This window comes from Parambassis ranga, chromosome 22 (genome assembly GCF_900634625.1).
Source record: "Parambassis ranga chromosome 22, fParRan2.1, whole genome shotgun sequence".
NCBI lineage: Eukaryota > Metazoa > Chordata > Actinopteri > Ambassidae > Parambassis > Parambassis ranga.
In genome coordinates, this window is record NC_041042.1 from 20,148,487 (window position 1) to 20,173,283 (window position 24,797).

At 38.5% G+C, this 24,797-nt stretch overlaps 2 protein-coding genes across 3 annotated transcripts; one reads left to right on the forward strand and one right to left on the reverse strand.

The window, feature by feature from the left end:
• Nucleotides 1-282: 282 nt before the first annotated feature.
• enpep (glutamyl aminopeptidase) lies at nt 283-15,297 on the forward strand. Of its 2 annotated transcripts, XM_028395582.1 has the most exons (21): nt 283-517; nt 632-1,103; nt 1,875-2,016; nt 3,539-3,673; nt 3,763-3,883; nt 4,562-4,716; nt 5,867-5,980; nt 6,083-6,217; nt 6,333-6,398; nt 6,501-6,566; nt 6,753-6,913; nt 9,196-9,278; nt 9,718-9,854; nt 10,122-10,177; nt 10,258-10,408; nt 10,751-10,824; nt 10,932-11,036; nt 11,116-11,289; nt 11,514-11,654; nt 12,766-12,847; nt 13,528-15,297. In XM_028395582.1, the coding sequence occupies exons 1-21, from the start codon at nt 466-468 to the stop codon at nt 13,672-13,674; spliced, it is 2,769 nt and encodes a 922-aa protein (XP_028251383.1). In that variant the 5' UTR covers nt 283-465; the 3' UTR covers nt 13,675-15,297. The 2 variants fall into 2 exon arrangements, with proteins under 2 accessions (XP_028251383.1, XP_028251382.1); XM_028395581.1 differs by having other exon boundaries at nt 283-1,103.
• A 463-nt stretch (nt 15,298-15,760) lies between these two features.
• On the reverse strand, nt 15,761-24,430 carry rrh (retinal pigment epithelium-derived rhodopsin homolog). Its single transcript, XM_028396027.1, has 7 exons — nt 24,319-24,430; nt 22,743-22,933; nt 22,162-22,261; nt 17,791-17,944; nt 16,460-16,628; nt 16,015-16,193; nt 15,761-15,866 (listed from the first exon to the last, which is right to left on the reverse strand). Exons 1-7 carry the CDS (start codon nt 24,428-24,430, stop codon nt 15,761-15,763), a joined length of 1,011 nt encoding a protein of 336 aa, XP_028251828.1.
• Nucleotides 24,431-24,797: the final 367 nt, after the last annotated feature.

A 24,797-nucleotide genomic window follows, 5' to 3' on the forward strand; every position in this document is an offset into this window, starting at 1 on the left:
TCTTCTCGTGTATTCACGTGTATTCAGAGTCTTCTGTATCCAACTCAGTTTGATTATCCTCTATCGTTTTTCAAGGTTTGTTACTGATGTGTCAAGTTAATGTTTTATTTACAGTTAATTACACTGAGAACCAAATGTAGCATTTTTTGCAACACATTGAAAGTTTAGCTGCTGATTTACAGGCTGATTGTAGATGTTTTACAGGAGGAGGTGTGTTAACAGCACCAAGGACAGAATAAATGTCTCAGTCAGTGTGTAAAATTCTCTCTGCTGTCTGAGAGATTTCTCTCCTCCTCTTTCTTCTCTCCACCCCTCAGCACCACAGAGCCAAGCTTTGGAACAGCTCACAGAGCTAATTTAAATACTGTAGAAGCCAAAGCGTGCAGCCTTCACTTTAGGTCAGCTTTTAAAACAGTTTAAAAATCTGAGGGTTGGTCCAGCAAGGTCTTCGGGTTTAAGGGTATAATGGTTGAAAGCATGGACTTTGAGAAGCAACAGAAGCGCTACTGCGTTCGAGGTAAGCATGTAGTCATCATTTGTATGACTGTGGTGGTGTGCTCTGTTGCAGTGGGCCTTGGGGTAGGCCTTTCTAGAAAAGATACCACTACCACTCCCTCCCCCTCTACACCAGTCCCTACAACAGGACCTACCCAGCCCCCTCAACCTGGCAGAGGACCCTGCATGCCTTCCACTGACTCTAGTGGGGAATGGAGGAACTTCCGTTTGCCGAGCTCTGTGAATCCGATACACTATGACCTGCACCTGGAGCCAGAACTGGATACTGACACCTATACAGGCACTGTGGATATCCAAATGTTGACCAGTAAGCCCACCCGTTATCTGTGGCTCCACATCCGGGAGACTTTTGTCAGTGCCATGCCCAAGCTGAAGCTCCAGAACAGCCAGGGAGAGCAGAGGGAGATTGCAGTGAAAAGGTGCTTTGAATACAAACCTCAGGAGTATGTGGTGGTGGAAGCCACAGAAGAGCTGCCCATCACAGGACCAGGAGAGGTGTATGTGCTCAGTCTGGACTTCCAGGGTTGGCTCAATGGCTCTGTGGTGGGATTCTACAGGGTTATCTACACAGAGAATGGGGTCACTAAGTAAGTCCTGCATTTTAACACTTACTATCTCACATGTTCGTGTATGTGTTCATGTAGACCAGGCAGACATAGCAGCATTTAAGGAAAGGCTGCTAAAACTTTAACTTCCTGAATAATATCCCTTTCAGTTGTTTTTTTTGCATTAGAAACTTTCTTATGGTATAATTTTATCCCTGAAATATTATTTGGACTCTGGAAGAAGCTTCTTCTGTATGTAGTGCATGAATATCTAGATACATCTATCTATGTCCACACAGAAAGGACAGCAGAAATGTGGAGTTTTAAAAAAAAGTTGGTGCTGTATCTCATTTCGGATACTTCCATCGGTACACTTACTACACATGTACAGCGCACACTGTCCACACTATGCACTTAACATGTGAAATGCAGGAATTTCAACAGAAAAGTTTTGATTTAAATTGTTCAAGTTGTTCACTCACCATAGCTCACCCAGCTGACACTATCCACTGCATTTTCCAGAGGCAAGTCAATAAATTATGACAGTAAACAGTAGCTTCTATATTGCATTATAGTGGCTCTGTTGAAAATGAAGACATTTTTTGATTCAGATTTTATGCTAATTCTTCTGCTAAGTTCACACCTTTGAATAGTAGTAGTGATCCCTTCTTTACCACTGTGTAGCTTTGTCACTGAGCATTAATCAATTTATTAATTACTAATTTTGATTTTGTGAATGAAAACAATAGAAAAAAGGTGCGAAACATACCGTTTCAAACACATAAGTCAATAATCTGTCCTTTAACTGAACAGAAAGATTGCTGCAACAGATCATGAGCCAACAGATGCCCGCAAGTCCTTCCCCTGCTTTGATGAACCAAACAAGAAAGCCACCTACACCATTTCCATCACCCATGATAACAAATACGGAGCTCTGTCCAACATGCCACCCCAGGTAGGATTCAATTCATCAATGTCAGACAGTGATACCAAAAATCAAGCTGTGGGCAACCACACAAAATCAAATGATTGTGCTTAAGGTGGCATTAGTTTGGCATTCTGTTTCACTGGGTGCATCACAGCAATATAAGAGACAAAAATGCCATATACCAATATCAGCATTTTGGCATGTAAACTCATGCTATGTAGTGTTCAGTGTTGAAAATCTGCAGCTATATAGCAAGCAGGATTACAGGACAGCCACACATCAGCTGTTGTGTCTCTGTGAAATGAAAAATAAGGAAGGTGCAGCATAGGGTATATTATTTTATATAGAATAATATATATTATTATACATAAGTATTTGCTGCATGCCACTTGAATAGAAACATACATTTTTCACCAACTTTCAAACCACTTAGTGAATGTTGTTTCTGGCTCCAATCTCCCTGCCTCTCCTAGGGGATTCCCAGCTGCTGCCAGGCCAGCTGGGAGATGTAAACCCCTCCAGTGAGTCAAAAGTTGGCCTCTGGAATTTGTCAATTTGGCAATGCCTGCTAGACTTCTCCCTCCAGGGATCATCCTGCCATTGCTCCTTCAGACTTCTCACTTTTCCATTTGTGATCTTGTTTTTTCAGTCATGTTGCAGCTCTCTCTCTAGCCATAAATGTGCTATGATGTTTCATTGCCAGTATTTTGTTTCAGTTTGAGTGAACCACTAGCCATTTATTTGTATTTTGACACATAACATTCCTCTCAGTGTCTCAATATAAGAGTCATTTATGTAAAATACAGAATGTTGTTTTAGCATTTCAGGCAGAGATTGACCAAAGCTCACCTGTGGTGACAGCACTATGTACTAAAATTAAATATGTCATTTCAGCTCCAACAAAGCGCTTGTGTGACTACTGATGCACTGGAGCCAGTTTTATCCTCTCAGATGTTGAAATCAGGGACGTTATTGAACCTTTTAGTTTTGGGTAATCAGTGCATGTCGAACATACATTCATCTTGAGAAACTATTTTAAACCAGGTTTAAACTTTTCATGGCACTGTCATGTGACACACATAATAATATAATATTATGTATAAAAATATAATGATCATTATAGAGCATGTCTTTTTTCCATTTAAATTTAATGCTACAGTAAATAGCACCATGAAGTCCTAACATATTTACAGAATGATCATTCTCATGATAGTAATAGAGTTTTTACTGCTGTATTACAAAGCACAAACTTTACCTTACCCATTTTCATACAAGCTTTGAATTTGTCATGAAACAACCCAAATGTCTTTCATCTAAATATATATGACCAGAAAGTTTTATTGTGCAGAGCCTTACATTCTTCAGAAGAGGTATGTTTCTGATTCCAAGAAAAAAGACAAGAGGAAAGAATTCAGACTGGAAGTGAACTGCATAATAAAAGCACAGGGATCATTCTTTCGCCTGTGTTTTTGTGCCAGGGGATCCAACCAGCTCTACAGGCTGAGTGACGTCCTCATTAACCCATTAGCCTTTTGTTTTGCCTTTACAGGGTTCCCCTCAGCAAGTGTCTAATAACAAAGTGAAAACCTCCTTCCAGAAGTCAGTTCCAATGAGTTCCTATTTGGTATGTTTTGCTGTGCACCAGTTTGCTTTTGTGGAAAGAGTTTCAGCCAGTGGAATTCCTGTGAGTAAACCATCATGTGTCAGTGCCCTCACGAAAATGATGACTACTACTAGATGATTACAATAACATGCACTTGTATATCTTTGCAGTTGAGAATCTATGCCCAGTCAAGTCAGATAGCAACTGCAGAATATGCCGCTGACACAACCAAAGTCATCTTTGACTACTTTGAGGAGTATTTCAACATGACATACTCTATCTCAAAACTAGGTATGTTTCCACACACTCTGACGTATGCTTCATTACATATTCAGACACTCACTGCCTCCCTATTTCACAAGAATGAAGACCACGATACAATAAAAATATATAAAGGATTTCACAATTCCAGACATTACCAGGCCCAAATTTCTAGGCTTCTCTGTCATGTCTTCAGACCATTATTGACATCAAGAACAATTAGGTAGTAATTATTTGGACAATAAATGTTTTAAATCCTAACACATTACCAAGCAATTCACCTCTGTGAATGACCAAATTATCTTTGTAGGTGGGAGCAACCAAACCCTTGTGTGTGAGATGGAGAATTACTCACACATATGAACACAAGCACTAAGCAAGTTGTCCATGCAAGTGACACTGGCACATTGGTGGTTAATGGTGCTTTATTACACTGTTTACAAGACCAGTCACTATTGCAAGTCATCCTTGTGTGGGCTATGCCGACAATGATTTACTAAAATGGATCATCCAATCCGCTAAAGTGGATTTAAGCTGTGGTCTATTACACAATACACAAGATTTGTTATAAAACACCAAGTCACTCTTTTGAATTTTATATTTTACACAACTTTCTATTTTGTTTATTCTGATCCACACGTGGCAGTTACCAAAATCAAATGGACACTGTGTTGGAATCTGTAAACTCTTTGAGTGTTTTTGATTCAGATAAAATTGCCATCCCTGACTTTGGTACTGGTGCCATGGAGAACTGGGGCCTCATCACCTACCGAGAAACAAACCTACTGTATGATGAAAACCAGTCATCCTCCTACAACAAGCAACGTGTGGCCAGTGTTATCGCCCATGAGCTAGTTCACCAGGTAACAGCCTACAAATATGTACAAAATGTGCACAGAATATATAATTCAGAAAATCAACAATGCACCTTTTTTCTCCTTTTGGGCGAAGACTCAAAAGAAAGTGTCACCACCATGACTGGAACACAATGAACTAAGAATTATTCAAAGTATTTAAGTGACTCATATTTTCAAAATGTGGCTCCGACACCAGTGCTCCTTCAGACTTCTACTGTATGTGATGTCTTTGCACGTATTCTATTTTTGTTAACTACTTAAGAATTAGAAATATTTAAAGTCTTTAGGGTGTTGCTGTTCTTTGTGCCAGTGCCAGTATTTTACAGTGTCAGGAGACAGTCCATAAAGTTTTATTATCTCACCACAGTTTCAGGAATAAAGCAGCTGTTCCTGTTGAACTGCAGTAAACCAGGCATTGAAGGTCCTTTTACTTAGTTGTTACTTGTGTGATAAAGTCTCAGTCCACATAAATGGAGCACTGCCAAGACCACATTAACAGGCAGCAATATACTATAACCCTCTAAAGCTGAGTTGGCCTGTGAAAAGTTGAGAAAAACAAAACATTCCTAAGTGGCTACAGCAACTCTCAATAGACAACTTAATAGACAACTGACTAAATCCAAAGACATGGCTTTACAAACCTGTGTGATTTCATGGTGCCCATGTAAAAATGTTAAACTTAGTGCTTTTAGTGCCTAGTTTTAGGGGGGTGATGATGAGGGGCTTTCTTTGAAAATCTTTGTTTGTATTGGACTGTTTGGGGAAGAGGCAGGGAAGTGCGGTGCTCTGTTTGAGAAACTGATATAAGACAAGTGTAATTCTCCTTTGGAAAAACTATTATCCTTGAGCAGGTCTTAGAACAGGTTAGAGAGAAACTTCATGTCAGAAATCAGTGCATGTAAGTGGAGATAATCACACACAAGGCTCAAACACAGAGAACAAACCATGTTTAAAAACCCCTGTGCACAATACAGATGTTCAGTAGAATCTCCAATAATGTCATAACATGGCAGTTAGAGTAATCTTAAGATAGAAGCAGATGTGTTTAGTATGATAAAGTAGGAAAACAGAAGATAATGGAAACAAAGGCAAATTATAAATGTTGTAAATTATATAACTACAGTCATATTGTTTGTTGTTTTTTGCCTACCTGCAGTGGTTTGGGAACATTGTAACTATGGATTGGTGGGATGACCTCTGGCTTAATGAGGGCTTCGCTAGTTTCTTTGAGTACATCGGAGTAGAGAAAGCTGAACCTACCTGGGCTATGGTGAGTAAAGGCATAACAAAGATTTAATTTAGTACAGATGTAGTCAATATTATGATGTTTTTACACTTGAAATTTGCCTTGTGTCCTCCTGTGGATATACAGCGAGACATCATGGTCATTAGTGATGTTCTTCCCGTCATGGTTGATGATGCCCTCCTTTCCTCTCACCCCATCATTGTGAATGTGTCGACACCGGCAGAAATTACCTCTGTGTTTGATGCTATCTCATACAGCAAGGTGTGAAACTATAAAAATGTCAATGTAACAATTTTAGAAAGAGACACATTTTAGAAAGTTACATTTTACAAAATGTATAGAAGATCCATGGTATAAAAAGTGTGTCTTTGTCCAGGGAGCATCCATTCTCAGAATGTTGGAGGACTGGATTGGTAGAGACACATTCAGAGATGGCTGTAGAGTAAGTTACAGGTTAATGTGTTTCAAAATAATGTATATAGGAATGCCTAGTCCATCCATTTCCATTGAAATGATAATAATCTGTTTGCTATTCTTTCAACAGAAATATTTAAATGACTACCACTTCCAGAATGCCAAAACAGCTGACTTCTGGGCATCTCTTGCTGATGTATGTTTGGGGACTATGTGTGTTTAATGTGTATGCTGTCTTTCCTGCTTTGACATTACTTAAACTAAGCCTAAACTAGGCTAACCGTGTTCAGACTTTACTATTGTCACAGAACAAAAAAATTCCAAAAGTGTGCAATGTCAATGAACTTTTCTGAAGACTAAGCCAACTTCTTTCTGTGCCCAGGTGAGTGGTTTGCCGGTTGCACAGGTCATGGACACATGGACCAAACAGATGGGTTATCCTGTGTTGGACCTGTCTGTCTCAGAGACAAATGCTTTTCTTACTCAAAAACGTTTCCTCTTAGACCCTAAAGCTGATCCCAGCCACCCCCCTTCATCTTTGGGGTAAGTGAAACAACGATGCTTCTAACAAGTGGTTACTTACAGTTTTTTCTGATTGCTTAAGCACATTTCTGTAACTATTGGCTATTTGTGCAAAACTCTACACACAAATAAAAAACCTTACACCAAATCAGCAAAACATTGTAGATCTCTTGCAAAAGCTAATACATCTTGCTTAACTCTTCAAACCTTTGTAAAAATTGTATTTTTGTACCACACAATTAACACAAACCATCATATTACTAAGCACACAATGTGCCAACTACACACTGATGGTATTAACTGAAAACACATCTGGCTTTTGCTTTCTCTGTGCACAAGGTCTGTCCATTTGAGGTCAAACCTTTGTCATAAATAGTTCTATAAACACACAGGGATTCAAATTTCAAGTATGAATGTTTATTCACACACATCAAAACAAACACAAGAAAACATTCAATTTCACTGAAAGAGAGAGAGAGAGAGAGAAAATCATTGTCTCATTGTCTCTCTGGGTCCGGCCACAGAATTTCATCAATGTCGCATGCAATGTCTTCTAGTCCAAGTCACCGGGGAACATGTCTCCTGGAGTGCCATATCCAGGCCTGACATGATGCCTGGTCCATATCCTCACATGCCTCCTTCCAGATGCTGGATGTCTAGTAATTCTGTGGAGTAACAGTTTCAGTTTTACATGTACAGTATTGTTGTTTTTCTCATTAGAGTATGGTACACCTACAAAACTTAGAGTGAGGGAACTGTACTAACCCATTCTCATCAATATGTCCTTATGATGCTTGCTACAGTGTAGCGGCTCAGGCTGAACCTGTTGTCCAGCTTCCCTCAGGGTCATTCCATGGTTGCTCACATGATCCACTATTGTAGCTCCGATGACATCAGTAATTCTGTTTCTTCTTACCCTTCCTCCTTCCTCTTCACCTCCTCGTCCTCTTCCTCTAAATTCACCTCCTAGTCTTCGTCCTCCTCCTCTTCCTCATGTTCCTCCTCTAATTCTCACTCTTCTCAGTCTTCTTCTCCCTCCATTGTTCTCCACACTGAAGCTTACCTGTGGCTTATTCACAGAGCTCATGCTGATTGCAAAGTGAACTAATGATGTAAAACAGTTCTCACATGTGACAGTGTAGCCAGACAGTTGGCAAAATAGTGTAAATACCAGCCATAAATGTGTGTAGTTTTACTAGGAGTGTGTTGATCATTTGGAAGTTGTGTGTAAAGCAGTGAGTTGTGTTTACAGTTCAGCAAAAAGAGTGCTGTGAAGTGGATTATATTTATACATTTGCAAATTGTGTGTTACAAAAGTGCAAATTGAGTGTAAAGCAGTTTTTTTGCTTTTAGTTTTGCAAAATCAGTGAGTGATTTTGTTAAAACTATTAATAGTTTTAGAAATTGTGCTATAAGAATCATAGTTAGTGTTTAAGCAATCAGAAAAAACTGTAAAAGTAAAACAAAAAAGCGGCCACTGGGATCAGCTTTTTTGAGATGAATGTGTTAGAGTCTCAGTGGGGAAAATTGTTAACATGTACCTGCAAATTTTTTTTATAGTCACTGGAACTAATACAAAACTTTGGAGGTACTTTGTCCAGGCTTACAAAAAATCTCTGCAGTATGTTGGTTACTTTGACTTTATGCAGTTTTCACTATTACCTGCCATATAAAATAAGAATCGAGCCAAACAACTTCAGATTTGCTTGGTGTCAGCCACATAAATTTGTCATCCAATTAGGACATCTCCTGTAGAGAATAGCACATCTTTATTTCAGTCATTGCAAAATCTAGCAGCAACACTAAGTCAGCTTTAAGTAACAATCATCATCTAATGAAAATGTTTACATTTACATTATCATGTGTACATGATAATGTATACATGAGTACTTTGTGCAAGTGTTGTGACTTTGGCTTTGTGTTGTAGTTACTTCCTATTTTTAGTTTGTCGGTCACTTATCAGTGTGTCTGTTAGATTAGCTTTAGAATACAAATGGCCAATGTCAAAGTCTTTGAATGCCTTACACCAATGAGTGAACACAGCTGGTAGTTGGCTGGAGGCCTCCCACCACTGAGTTTGCTTGCCTTTTTTTCAGTTTCATTTTAATATGAGAAAACCAATAGAGGGAAACGGCCCAAATTATTAGAAATATTTAGAGAAAACCAGTGCACAGATCATAAGGTGTCCAGCTATCATTACATAGTCCTATAGTAGCTCCTACCAAGGAGTGTACAGAAAAACACAGATATAAGCATCGTGGAGAATTTTGAGGATTAAAGTAAAAATAGTACTGTTCTTACAGGTATAAGTGGACCATTCCAGTCAAATGGCACTCTGTGAAAAGTGACCAGAATATGTTGGCTATGTTTGACAAGACCAGCCCAGGTAGTATCCTCATCTTATAAGTATGTTATATACATACATACATTCACAATAATAAGAATACACTGCATTGGCTGACTTGTACCCCTTGTGGTACAAAATAGTATTCCATGAGGGCATGGGCAGCTAGCTGCATGTTAGTTAATGTTTAGATGTCTTTATAACAAGAGGTCTAAAAGGGCATAATGAGAGCTGTTACTTTGTAATGTTAGTACTTAGTTTGTAATCTTAATATCGTTTTGTATTTTTAATATGTGGTGTGTATAGCTACTGCTTGGTCAAATCTACATTGAGCTTCAAACAGTCTAAACAACTGTACCGTCAAACCTATTCCCACAGCCCTCTAGTATTCTATTATAAGCAGAAATGACTAATCAAAGCAAGATGTCCATTTTAACTCTCACATTAATACACTTTATGTAATTGCTTTATTGAATTGCAGAGCATGTCATCACTAACTACTCACTGCCAGAGGATGGGCTGCTGAAGGTTAACAATGATCACATTGGATTTTACAGAGTCAACCATGATGACAACATGTGGAATGTCATTAGTCAACAGCTTCAAACCAATCACTCGGTATATGGATTTATGTCTGTTTTGATTTGATTGTCACCTATTTATAGTAATACTTAATAAAAGTGTGTACCAATACTACCTGGAATACTATATGATAGTTGTAACACAACCATAAATGTAGTCAATGCAGGAAAATATCCCAGTGACTATGAACATAATCTTATCATAGCATTAAATTAAAAACCTGTAAACAGAACTATTTTGTATCCATTGTAAATAATGATCATAAATGAATAAAAATATTCTCTTCCCTTCTTTCCCAAATAGGAGTTTGATGCAGCTGATCGCACAAGCTACATTGATGATGTTTTTGCTTTTGCAAGGTAACACGCACACACATTAATTTGACTGATTTGACTGAATACAGACTACCGTATACATTGTATTTCATATCACTGCTCAGGGCTGACATTATAGATTATGGCAATGCCTTCAATCTCACAAAGTACCTGACAATTGAGTCTGACTACATAGTCTGGGACCGTGTGGCTTCCTCTATCGCCTATGTCCGGGACATGCTGTCTAACAATGCTGAACTCTACCCAAAGTTTCAGGTAAACACGCTCTTGATCAGCGGTATAGTATACATTTATTAATCATCTAAAAGCCATGACCTTTGTTTAGTTTTTTTCATTGGCCCTAATATTAATCACAAATCAAGTCTTTGATACAGCAAAATAATTTGTCTGCTAGCAAAGAGCTCAGTGTGCTTAGACTGTACATGTCAATGATATCTTGAACAACCCGTTGTTCCTAACCCTAACCCTAACTACCAGCATATGAGGTAAATGATATCCTTGCTACATGTATACAAAACAAAAAAACAAGTATGAAACTGAGTTGCTTACAAATACTAGTATACTTAAGAAAGTTTTCTTTTGTGTTCTTTTTTGCAGAAACTGTTCCGTGATCATGTTAAATCAATCTCCACCCAACTTGGATGGAATGATGTAGGAACACAAACACAGAGGTACAGCAGGAACACTGTATAGTTATACAATTAGGACTGAGCTCTATTGAGTTACCACCAGTGTAAGTTTTAGTTTGTGATGGCTGGCCATTGGATGTGTCTGGCAGGTTAATGAGGGAGACTGTGCTCGGTGTAGCTTGTCAGATGGGAGATCAGGAGGCTCTGAATGAAGCTTCCCATATATTTGACCAGTGGATTAATGGAGGCATAAGGTACCATGGCTGGTGTTTTTATAGTAACAAATGAACTACTGTAAGATAAACTGACTTGACTTGACCCTTTGACCTGTAGCAGTGTAGCAGTGAACCTCAGACTTCTGGTGTATCGATATGGCATGAAGAACTCGGGCACTGAGGAAAAGTGGAACACAATGTTCCAGAGGTACAAAAGTACATCTTTGGCTCAGGAGAAGGACAAGCTGCTGTATGGACTGGCATCTGTGGACAATGTTGAACTTCTGTACAAGTAAATACAATAAAATATATTGTGTATTAAGCAAGCATTGCTACAAATGTGAATATGCTGTAGAGGCATGAAAACTGACACACAGTTATTGTGGATATTTTTAGATATTTTGAGTTATCTGAGTCTGTATAAGAGCTAAATTCAGATTTATTTATTTATGAATTTGAAGCTGCACTTAGCTCATTCATTGGGGAAAAAGAGACTCCTTTTCTAATGTCCAACAGGCTTCTTGAGGCAACGAAAGATGGGAGCGTAGTGAGGAGTCAAGACTTGTTTACAGTGGTGCGATACGTATCCTTAAACCCTCTGGGACAAAGCATGGCCTGGGACTGGACCACACTTAACTGGGACTACCTGGTCAATAGGTCAGTGCAACAACAAGACACAAATTACATGAGACATCTAAATATATTGAATCTTCACAATGACATGGCTGCTTCAGCATGTTCCATGTTGTAATGCTTCCCACGGTATCTGTTGTCAGGGTTTGTGGTGTGGGAGGACACAGTTTGCAGAGCTGCAGGCAGAGCAGTTAAATTAAGTTCCTTTATTTATCACCAGGAGGGCAAAGGGCAAAAAGTAACAAACTAAAGATCACACTTGACGTGGTAAAAAGCCAACAACAGGACAAAAGCAAAAATCAAACGAACATGGCAAGGTCGAGGCCTGGCATAGTATAACCTGGATCATGTGGCTGTAGCATGGCATGGCAGAGACGAAGACGAGACTAAAACACAATCCCCTTGGGTGACGACGAGACAAACTGGCAGGGAGTGCAGGGAAGACAAAGACTAAATACCCAAGGGCCAGGGCAGACAACGAGACACAGGTGACACACATGGGGGCAGGGCAGGTAATCAAACAAGGAGGGAAACCACAGGAAGCAAAACTCAAGACAATACACAGGGAGGACAGGACTACCAAAGTAAAACAGGAAGCCCAAGACAAGACACAAGAACTAAACAAAAACCCAGAGAAACAAAACAGATTAAACTAAAAACCCGAAACAAGGAAAACAAAACCACAAACAAACACCAGGTCGTGACGTCTGTAGTACACATATGTGTTTTAAATGACTAGTTTTCACCCCTAGTGGACACTGGCCTATGTTAATGTTTATTTGAATCAGTTTATGATTTGTTTATGTTTGTTTGTCCTGTGATAAGATGTGACAGTTTATCAGCTTTTAAAGACTACGCTATAATAAGGAAGCTATTGATGATAAGAAAAGACAGATTACATTGTTTAAAGCTGCATGCAGCTTATGCACTTATGAACATATGCATTGGAAATGGAATCAAGGTCAGATCTCTTTCACCTGAAGCCCCTCCCCTCTACTAAACTAGTGGCTGTGTCCAGAATCACCCACTCATTCCCTATTTCCTTCTCCCTGCATTGGGAAATTCAGTGTAGGGCACTATATAGTAAATGATTAGCTGATTAAAAGATCACAGTATGACGTTTCTGTCTTAACAGGTATACCATCAATGACAGGAACCTTGGTCGCCTGCTGAATAGAATTACCACCACCTACAACACAGAACTCCAGCTGTGGAAAGTAAGTATTTTTTATTTGAATTTTCTTTTGCACCAAATATGGTTTCTGCAGTTTCTTTTTCTTTGGGCTTACTGAAGTGTCACCAGTAAATATTGTATGTATTCACAGTAACTTGAATAGATCTGAATGAGAACTGAAAACTGTGGACTGCTTAGATCAGTGTTCCCCAACACCTTATTGAGCCACTGCATATATTTTACATTACAAAACTCCCATGGTAGTTGGTCTTTGTCTTGTTGTTCTTTTATTACACTAACTAAATAGCTTCATGATATTTGTCTAATTTACATGAGTGTGTCTCTGTGCTGTGTGTCTCACTTCTCATTGCTCACTGATCTAACTCTATCAATTGTTCTGCCTGTCACTATACATTCAAAGACAAATTGTTTACAGTAAATGAATAATCATTTGGCACACCTGATGATCTCTAATGGCACACTGGTTGGGAAACACTGGCTTAACTGTGTGAACACAGTGATGACAGCTCTTTCCAATGCAACTAGGGAAAAACTAAGCCACATTCAAGCTTGATACAGATTCCAACAACAGTCAACAGCTGCTCTTGCAGTATTGTTTTGTATGTGTGAGGTATACCTCTTTAGATTTTGGATAGTGTCCACCGATGAGACACCTCCTATACTTTTTGGGCTTAGGCTTACTGTAGTTTACTGTTCTTTCAGATGCAGCATTTCTTCAGTCTAACACCAAATGCTGGTGCTGGGGAGATGCCCAGAAAACAGGCAGTAGAGACAGTGAAAAATAACATTGAATGGATTAGGAGGAACGAGAAGGAGATCAGAGTGTGGCTGGAACACAACGTTGCCTAAAATACTACAGGAATACAAACCATGAAGAGAACCGCAGCATCAGCAGTCCACTGGAGAAACATTTAGATATCCTATTTTCCAGTATATTCTGGCGAGTAGTGCAATTCTGAGTGACAAAGCAAAATATTATCTTTTTAACTATTTTAATGGGATTCAATGAAAGGCATAAAAATAAATGAAATTTTGCAGTGGAAAGAATCCATCTATCTTTGATATTTAAGTGTTTGAGGAGTCAGCTTGATTGATTTTAATGCTGCATTCCTCAGGAAGTCACTGTTTTTACAGACACCAATTTCTATTCAACAAGTCACAGGTGTACAGACCTTCCTCTGAACCTTTGTGGATATTATCAATATAAACATTTGTATAATTTGTGTGATCATTTTGGTGATTTCAGTTATCATTGCGCATTTACATGATAGGACATACTCTAAAAACTTGCCAGCATATGGAAACAGCATAGCATGCTCGTTTTAAAGCCAGAGGTTAGGTGCTAAGGTGCAGGATGGTTTTTCCACCTATTCTCCTAATAAAATGTCATTCACATTTGTATTAATCTTTCTCTAAAATACATAACAAAAAACAACAAAATACAACTGGACCTTAAAAAGTAAATTACTTTATTATTATGCAGTCTATGCCTATATATAACCTTTTAACCTTTTCACTATGGATTTTGCAACTGCTTAATAGTGGTTATACACACCTATAATGGAAAGGCTTATTAAACTTAACTAATAACGAAATAAACCAAATAAAGAAAACCTTAATCATTCTACATGAAATGCAAATCTTTAAATGATATGCTGTATATTAAAAATCATTTTAAATTTGTGTTGAAATGCAGATACTGTGATACTGTGCTACATCATGCAATGTGCACTTCCTGTTGTCACCTTTTTCTCAGCCTCTTTGAAAATTTTTACGGGCATATATTAGCAGGCTGTCTTGGAATCATTCAGGAAAATTGCTTTAAAACGTCCTTCCATTTGTTTATTACTGTTTTTATCTCTTCACCTGTCGTGCATGAAGATTTGCCAATAGAGGTGCAAAGTGGTCTTTTCCTGACTTGTGTAAAATTTGCAGGCAGTTTAACTGTGTTACTGTGCTTCATGTATAAAACACACAGGGATGAGTGGTAAGCGAAAAATAACAACAAAAACCACAATACAAATATCTCACTATTAGAATCTTACTTTCTTTAAAATAAATAAAAACAAACAAACAAACCCTGGCTAACTACAATACTCTGACTATTCAAAAAGGTAAAGAAAAATAACATCAACTGTTAACACTACAGTACTATACACATAATACTCGTTAACAATGCTATCACGAGCCATAGCACCTAATAAAGCGAAATCAATGAAACGACAACCACACAATGGGCCAGCTGTTGAAGGCACAGGGCTGGAAAAGACACATACCCTAAACCCAACAAAAGTCCTTTTGATTAACTCAATTCGGGTGTCATTTTAACCAGTTACCAGATATTTGCTTTAATAAACGTCTGCGGTGTGGCTCTTTTGTTTTTTTTTAGCAACATATTGTCAAAAAAATGATCTGAGAGCGATGAGGTACCGTAAGATTACTCTTGCTATAATGACCCGAGCAATAGTTAGACCGGCATATACATATTCAACTACAATTATTCTATTAATTCATTTTTTATTTACATATTATATCATATCATATCAGCCAGTGGAAGAACTTCCTAATTCTGCAATGTGAATAGAAATTAGAACATTCTCAATGACAAAATCTATATTTATCCCACATACCAATATGTAGAATTTCACAAAGATGTCATAAAAGCACTCAAACAAAAAGCAGTGTCCTGCTGGATAGGAGCAGGTGGAGGAAAGCAATCCATTCAGATCGATTTTTTTCTATACTGAGTTTGTTAATGAGGTAATTGCACTGTAGCATTGACTACAGTGTGGAATTTACACAGTAAACACCACAGTGCATTATATTATTCAGTAATATGGCTACACAAATTATTATTATTATTATTATTTGTGATTGATGTCATTACTGCAATGTTCTCTATAAGGTTTTCATGTTAAATTGAAGCACCCTAATTTTACTGGGTCAGAGGTTGTTGGGAGGTTGTCATAGGAACCTGGCTATTGATAGTGATTCGTTGTCTCGTTTGACATCGAATCATCCCAATGATGGCTCTCCTGAACCTGTTGAAAAAAATACATTCCACACCATTAGAGTGAAAGAAATAAATAAAAAGAAAAGAAAGCTCTCTTTTATATAGAGCATAATAGTATTATAAACATCATTATAGCACACTTTATTAAGGCTTTATGATAAAGAGACAAAACTCACTTTTTGTTGGCAATCACGTAAATGCATGGATTGTAAAAAGTGGAGGACTTGGCAAAGAGTGGAGCGATTATAGCCATGGGGGCAGGGATGGTCATAGGATCGCCAAACGATGCCCAAAGACACACCATGGAGTACGGAGACCAGGCAATCAGGAACATGACAATCATTACAATGGACATCTGTCAACAGCAAACATAACACAGCATTTATTCAATATCGGCAGAATACTGTAGCATATGGAGATTAAACAGTTAAAACTCATCCATTTTTCCCAGTTGGGGAACCACACATCCCTAGTGGTCTGAAATAAATGTAACAGTGGGAAATATGTATATATGTGTATGATACACTGGCAACAAACTGGCAAGATAGCTGCATTTAGATATTGATTATGCCTAAATTGATATACATAGGATCCTGTAATCCTGTGAGGCCTAGGTTTCACCTTGGTGACGTCCATCTGATCAGACCAGTCAATGTTGATGCTGTCCAGACAGTTGCTGGCTTTGTATCTTTTGACTGTAACTGACACATTGTAGTAGCAGTAAAACATGGCCGACAGAGGAATCACAAAGTTCACAGCAATCACTGCCATAGTAAAGGAGATGAAGGAGCTGTGGAGGAGAAACAGTAAAGTGATTTGTGCAACATCAAGGTATACAGTATGCATTAAAATTGGTTCAATATTAAGAATAGGATTTTAAATATGACACAGTTGAATTAACTATGGAATTCTTATAACAATCTGTACTGGTTGTCAATCTCAGATAATGACGGACAGTGAGGAGCAGCCAACAGTATCTGCAGGCCCAGGGGGATCTAGAGAGAGCAGTAATGTGGCGGCCCTTAATGCTCCAAAAGGACCTCATGGACAAGGTCTCAATTTGTCCTAATGTGCACTTTATGTACATTATGTAGCCTCATATGTAGCTTTTATTATTGTTTTGAAGCACATATTGCTGTTGGACGTTCTTTCAGAAGCAATAAACTTTCATTTGTTGATGATACCCAGCTGTATTATCCATGAAGCCTGGTGAAACAGAGCCATTAGTCAGACTACAGGGATGTCTAAAGGACATAAAGGACTGGATGACCTCCAATTTTTTACTATTAAACTTTGATAAAACTGAGGCCATTGTTTTTGGCCCAAAACATCTCAGAACTAGATTATCTGATAACACTCTCTCTGTGGATTGCATTACATTGGCCTCCAGTACGACTGTGAGGAACCTCAGAGTTATCTTTCATCAAAACATGTCGTTTTTCCCTCATATTAAATAGGTCTCTAAGACAGTCTTTAATATTTAAGCATTATATTAAAATATGTTAATATTCCATTAATATATATATATATATATATACACACAACAACATCGTCCATAAGTGGGGCTTGTGCTTACAGCCCAACACTGTGCAGGACATTTGCCAGAGAACACCAAGATTGGCAGATTCACCATCCTGTGCTCTTCACGGATGAGAGCAGGTTCACACTGAGCACGTGTCAGTTGTGACAGTTGAGTCTGGAGACACCGTGGAGAACCTTCTGCTGCCTGCAACATCCTCCAGCATGAGCAGTTTGGTGGTGGGTCAGTAATGGTGTGGGGAGGCATTTCTTTGGAGGGCCGCACAGCCCTCCATGTGCTAGCCAGAGGTACCCTGACTGCCATTATGTACCATTTTTGCTAGTTGATTCTGCCTTGTTCATTGGTGACTCAAGTACATTGTACTGTAAGTAGTAACTTTAACTCACCATATTCAAAAAAATGTGAAACTTACGCATCATTCTGTCTCCAGTTGATTGTGCATGTAGCTCCTGTAGGGTCAGGGGCATAACTAGCCCAACCCACTATGGGCATGGAGGACCAAAACACAGCATTCAGCCATGCTGCCAGAATAAGAAGGTTATATGATCGCACAGTCATTTTCTGCCCTGAAAAGTATGATATAGAAAATTATGAATGATCATATACACACATAATGACTAATATCAATAAATTTGAAAAAACTTCTCCAAAGGTTACGAGTATTTCTAATAGTTACATTCAGCTAATCTGGACAAAGTGGAACTAACCAAAAATAGGACATGACATCATAACTGCAACTTCAATACTTGCATAGTTGGACAGCATAGAAAGAATGTGCCATGTCATAACAGCTGTCCAATCAGGTTATGCCTGGGCTTGTGTCTAAGTAGCACTGTCTGTGTTTAGCAGCCTTAGGCTGTAAAAAGAGGTTACACTTCTTCCAGGACTAGCTGTCACCTGACCTTGTGTTGGGTCTTGATGATCACAACCTCAGCCAACATGTTACTACTACACCCATCAGCAGCACATGTTTCAGCTTGAACTCAGCCACCAACTGTCTGTTGCAAGAAATCTTGAACTCGAACTTTAAGGCTGCTGTTTATTGCTCTTTTCATAGTGTACTATACTGCTGTTTATAAGTTGCATGGTACAATAGTAATACCTACAATCATAACCTGCTGCTGATCTTCTTCTATATGGCCTCCTGTGTGGACATGTTCACTTTGCACACCAGAAAGGGGCCATAGGACATAATAATGGCATTGATGGCATTTTCACCAAAGTGTAGAGGACAAGATAACATGCCTGTAATAACAACACTTCAAGGGAAACAAATTGAACTGGTCAGCAGCTATAAATATCTTGTTTTTTTACTTGATTCAGAGTCATTCAAAGCACATATCTCAAACTTAGTCTGCAAACTCAAGGTGAAGCTTGGGTTTTATTTTCGGAACAAATGTTGTTTTTCTCTCAGCGCCCGCAGACTTCTGGTATCAGCAACCTTTTTACCACTGATTGATTATGGTGATGTTGTATACATGACGGCGTCGTCCAAATGCCGTCAATCTTTGAACACTGTTTACCACTGTGCCTTGAGGTTTGTGACTGGATGTAACCACCCCACCCACCACTGTGAACTGTATGCCAAAGCTGAGTGGCCTTCCCTGAGCACAAGAATGTCCACTCATTGGATGGCCTTGGTCTATAAGACCGTTGTTGGTTTGGCTCCACCTTATCTGTGTACTCTTCTTCAGAGAACTATCAGCCACTATGCCTTACGATCCAGTGGCATCAGGTTCCTCATGTGCGGACTGAACTGGGAAAACGGGCCTTTAGCTTCTCTGCTCCTTCAGCCTGGAATACCCTCCAGACTGAGTTAAACATTTATGAGCTTATCTCATTTAAAGCTTTTCATTCTTTATTACGCAATAGGCAAAAAGCATCCATCCATCAGTGCCTGTGTTTTTACTACTTCCATTTACTACTTTTTGATTCTTTTAATTGTTCTAATGTTCTTGACGTGTGCTACGGACCACTTGGCCAGGTTTTTTACCTGGTTAAATAAGGTTAAGTAAAAAAAATAAAAATAAGATGCCATGTTGGTATATCTGAGCCTTGTATCAGGCAGGTTGGCCTGAGACCCCTTTGGATTTGAGCTTATGAATGGTTTTTGCATTCCTGAGGGTGCAGGTAAAGTCTTTTCCAAGGCAACTGATCATATCATATCATATCATCATACCAAATTGCACAATCCGATTTAGACTTATATTTATACCTGCATTACAAATTGTTTTGCTTCTGCACCTATGTTTATTTTTTATCTTGCTGTTAATAATGTTTATACTGTTTAATTTTTACCGTTAGAGGTATATTTTTTTATTTTTAAGTATGCATGAGTGCCTGTATTTTGCTGCTGCAATAGTGAAATTTCCTATCTTGGGATGAATAAAGTATATTCTATTCTATTCTATTCTATTCTATTCTAACCTTTCTCTCAATGTCTGCAAAACCAAGGAGATGTTCATTGACTTCAGAAAATGTAAGGGAAGAGGTCATGCCCCTAATTTATTTTATTCATTTCATTGCTTAGATGACCCCATTGTCAATACTATGCATATGACAGATAAAATTCTTTGAATCTTTGAATATTTCCAGACTTTTGAAATGACTATTGTGTATGCCAAATGCGCTGGGATTCCTGACATTGGCAAACACAGAGGCAGTGGCAGTTTTGGGCACGAGCAGTATTTTGTTTTATATTATGATCATATCACTGTGTGGAGAAATGGCAAATTAGCACCCCCTGCAGCTGCAGCTGCTTGCTGAGAAGGTGCCGTACACAGAAGCTGTGAGAGGAGAGGAAGGGGCGCGGGGAACAGTTCACCTCTGGGTCTCCCAAATGGATCGTCAGGGAGTGACACTCTGTCCTGATAGTGTGCATCACTGCATGTTTGTGTATAGTAGCGTGAATGATTGAAGGAGTGAGACCTCTTACCATTAATACAAGATCATTAAACAACATGGAAGTGTTGGGGCCATGACAACAAACCAAACAGACAGCAGAGCTGCAGACAGAGGACTGTAGTCTGATGCTGGACTGAGAGTTTGATGTCTGTGTTTTTATAACGTCCATCCATGATGCTCTTCAGTTAGCTAACAGGGTAGCTACATTCTGCTAACATAAGTCCGTCCATCAATGACAGGCTGATTAACGTTAAACTAAAGTAAGAATACTGCTTGCTGTCAGCTGGTTTTATGAGTTAAATATGGGGTAAAAAGTGGGGAATGATTATTTTTCATCCATATTTTTCATCCATTCAGCAGCCTCTCTCTTCACTTGATGCCCACAGCCTGCACCATCATACACACAGGTATCAAAATGACTAGTTTCCCATAACTGGTCATGTGTACAACCGCCACTGCAGAGAGGTCAGATGTTTCTTGAAGTTTGTGCACATCTCAGAGGGGATTTTGGTCCACTCTTTACAGATAATAAATCCTGAATGTTTCAAGGCTGTGGCTTGGCAACTTGCAATTTCAGCTCCCTTCATAGATTTTTCTATAGGATAAAGGTCCAGGAACTGGCTAGGCCTTTCAATTATCTTAATGTAAGCCACTCCTTTGTGGCCATTTGGCTTATTGTCATTCTGGAGGTCCCATCCAAAACCCATCTTTTTCACCTCAAGTAGTAGTAGTGCAGTGTGGTCCATAACAGCAAAGTGTGTTACTAATGGTTTTGTTGGTGAGTGTGGTCCCAGCTTCCCTGAGATCATTTACAAGCTCCTCCAGTTCTGGGCCAATCCCTCACCTTTCTAAGAATCCCTACCGCATGAAGTGAGATCTTGCATGGAGCTCCAGTCTTAAGTTACTATAGTGCTTGCTGTGCTGTTTGTTAATTACTGGCCTAAATGGTATATATTGTTTTGAATAACTTACAGGAAAATATTCAAGATGTTACTGTTTTTGTGGCCAACAGGGCAAAATGCTGTTTACTGGGTATGATTCAGTTGCATTTTTTAACCCTGAATTAAAACTGAGGTTATTTATTTGATAATATTTTTTTTTATTTATTTTTTAAATGTATTATCAGTTTAACAAAAGGCTTGAGTTAGATTTATATCTAGATAATAGATACAGTAGATACAGTTAGGCTATGAAATTTATGAGTTTAAAAATGAAGACAATAGAGTACAAAGTACAGTATAAAATAATAAAAATGAGTCATAGCCTCCCCCCCTTCTGACCTACCAGCTCAGACTAGAACTCTTTTACAGCTCATGCAACAAGCGTTTTCACTGCCATGACTCACGTTCCAGTCCCGATCAATGAATAACTTTTTTGCAACCACCTATGTCACCTAGTACTAGTACCTAAATCCTAGTACTGTTAACTATAGAAGCTGACAGACCACCCTATAACCTCCATAAAGGATACCGCAGGTGGTGTTTGCTCTCTGCTGGATTTAATATGTTTACCTCGGACTGGCTGTGGATGAGGGAGTTCACACTTAAGCCAGAAGGTGTTGTCTCTAAGTTCATGTTCTGCTTGTTCAGCAGTTGTTCGATAAATTGATTAAAAACACATTCAAAAAGGATTTACATTGCTATCTTTATTCTCAGCTGATTAATTTTATTCCTTCAATTTACAAGATTAAGAACAGTGGGGTTAATTTACCATTGCTTATTCCTTGCAAAATCTTCTTTTTGCTGCTTTTTTGTGTGTGGCTATATTTAAGCTGAGTTGAATCCCCAGCTCTAAAAGTCACTGTTCACCACTGGTATATATTACACATTGTACATAAATCCTAAATGATAAAGCATACATGAGGAGAAGAAATGGTTACCTATGTCTGGTCTGCAGATTGTGAGGTATCGATCAATAGCCACCACAGTCAGCAAGCCAATACTGGCCATGCCAAAAAAGATGTTGAGAGCTGCATAGATCTGAAGGAGACACAGAAACAAAGAAAACAGTTGGTTTGCCATCTTGTTACCTTAATACCTGTCCTGATGTTACTTGCATTGTCAATAATAATTTGTTTGTTTGTCATAAACATTTAGATATTGCTGCACCACCAGTGACACAACAATATAAAAATATAATTGAGAATTGAGAAAAAAATGTATTTTTGTGCAAGATTTCTTTAACACATAACACATTCTTTTAAACTTTAAATTTGGAATGTAATTCTTGCATTGGTTTGTGGAAAACTGAATGGTTACTGGAGGGACACCTCTTAGAATAATATATTTTTCACTGTACTTTTACTGAAAGCAAACAGTGGTTTGGCTTCAAGTTCTAAACACTCCTTTGCTGCAGATTAATATCACATGGTTCAATGTCACAGTGCAAGTTGAAAAAAACCTAATCTGAAACACAGCCTTCTGCACTGCACTGGTTGAAGTAAATCTAAATTCTACCTACCTGGCAACCAGTATATCCAAATTTCCAGCTGCCATGGATATCTGAAGCAGCTGACATGGGATAACCAATACCAGCTACTCCAATGTCAGTAAAAGCCAGGTTGATTATGATGAAATTGGTGGCAGTACGGAGCTCCTTAAACTTCACAAACATCAGCAGCACCACAATGTTGCTTGCTAAACTGATGACACCTTGGAAAAGAAAAGAAGTGTTGCAGTGTGAAGGCCAAATGAAACACTTAATTCCATATTATAGTATATAATAAATAATAGTTAATAAATTATAGTTGTGGTGTGCTTGTCTTTTTGCAGTATTAAGTAATTAACATAAGCATTCTGATACCAAGTAAGCTGACTACAGAAAAGAGTGCCGAGAAGATTTTCTTCACTATTTACATTAGAATGTAACTCCCAACCTTGTATAGAATACAATAGAATAGAATAGAAAAGAAGCTTAGCACAAAAAGAGACAAAAAGGAAAAGGAATTAGCCTGATATACTGCAACTGCACTGCAACTTTATATATAATGCACTTATAATAAAACAACCATGTTGACCAAAAACATATAAAAGTGCAATAAATATTAAACATAATAGTTAACTAATTACCATCAACACTGCTAAACTTTTTTAACCAGAGAAGAAAGGAAATGTTCTAGCAAGTGTCCCCCATTTTATCTAGAAAGTGTAAGTAAACGAGTTCTACTGCAGGATTCAAATTTAGAATTTAGAAAAAAATCCACCATGAGCCATTTTTTTTCTTCCAGTCTTTCAGTGATCACTATAAATGTGATTAAATATCTTGGAATGTGTGTAGAACAGGCCACTTTGATTCAAATGATTAGTAATGAAGACTTCCTAAATCCAGAATAGAAAGACTGTTGGCTGAGAAGACATGTTTGTAGCATGCAATGATTATTTTTGAATGCATTCACTTCATAATGCATTTGTAATTGGGTTTACATAGAACTGTTGAAATATTGATAGCACTGTAAAAAAGATCATATATGAAGGTTGTGTTGTGAGAAAAAGATGCCACTAAAAAGTGCTTAAGCCTGAACTTCCTGGTATTGTATTCCTCCTTACTTCTCCAAACTCTAACATGGTTCTTTGTTTTGAGTGGTATTTGGTATGCCTTAACGAGGCCAACATCAAGCACATCTGTTTACCTAACATAAACAAATATCACCAGACAACATAATAACCAGTTAAACGGAGCAGCCACTAAAACCAATGAGGGATGCCACTGAGATTAGTACGTCCCACTCGAACATCTATACAAACTAATGTATATGTATAATGCAGTGCTAGATCAGACTGTCCAAGTGATCAAGTCCAAAATGGTCATTAAAGGGCTACTAAAACATCCCAAAAAACAGTAGAATGGAGCCACAAAGCGGCACATACCACTAAAACAGCAAGCGATGACACTTTAAGACGCGTACCACTATGTGAGTGACACGTACCACTCCTATATGACCAGACATACACTTTGGGATCTCGCCCCTACTGCAAGAAACACTGTTGTATGTGAAGAGCACAGATCAGAGAAATAAGATGGCTGTCATATTTGTTACCTGCAGTAATAAGATATCCAGCCACTATGTTGTGCTCCAGTTGGGTAAAGGCACTTTTCCCATCATAAGATGCAACGTCATCTGAAATATTTACTCCAGTGTCAATCCCCATCGCGAAATGTGTCAGACAATAAATTAAAATACTGGAAAATGTTATACTTTAGATCCTCAAGAGTTTTAAAATCTGAGAAGCAGAGAGAGTATTTTGAAAAGCTAACTAAAATCTGTGGGCTATTGTTGGGGTGGGGGTAAATGCGGAGGATTATTGCATACCAATGCTTCTCTGTCCCTCCTTAGCAGGCAGTAGTCTGCACGTAACATTGGCAGCAAAGCTCCACAAGAGAGGATTACCACTCACGAGGAGGTGCTTGCAAGTTGGCCTTTGGCATATAAGATTTGATATTTTAAGACTGAATTTGAATCTGAAAGACGGCAGACTGCAGGATATACTGTAAGTAGCAAACAGGGCATCTGTGTCA

Coding starts and splice junctions, on each gene's coding strand:
- enpep (XM_028395581.1), top strand. CDS start 466: ATGGTTGAAAGCATGGACTTTGAGAAGCAACAGAAGCGCTACTGCGTT. Junction 2,017..3,538: donor TGTCCAACATGCCACCCCAG/GTAGGATTCAAT, acceptor TTGCCTTTACAG/GGTTCCCCTCAGCAAGTGTC. Junction 11,037..11,115: donor TGGATTAATGGAGGCATAAG/GTACCATGGCTG, acceptor TTTGACCTGTAG/CAGTGTAGCAGTGAACCTCA.
- rrh (XM_028396027.1), bottom strand. CDS start 24,430: ATGGGGATTGACACTGGAGTAAATATTTCAGATGACGTTGCATCTTAT. Junction 17,945..22,161: donor AATCTGCAGACCAGACATAG/GTAACCATTTCT, acceptor CATACTTTTCAG/GGCAGAAAATGACTGTGCGA. Junction 16,194..16,459: donor ATCAGATGGACGTCACCAAG/GTGAAACCTAGG, acceptor TGCTGTTGACAG/ATGTCCATTGTAATGATTGT.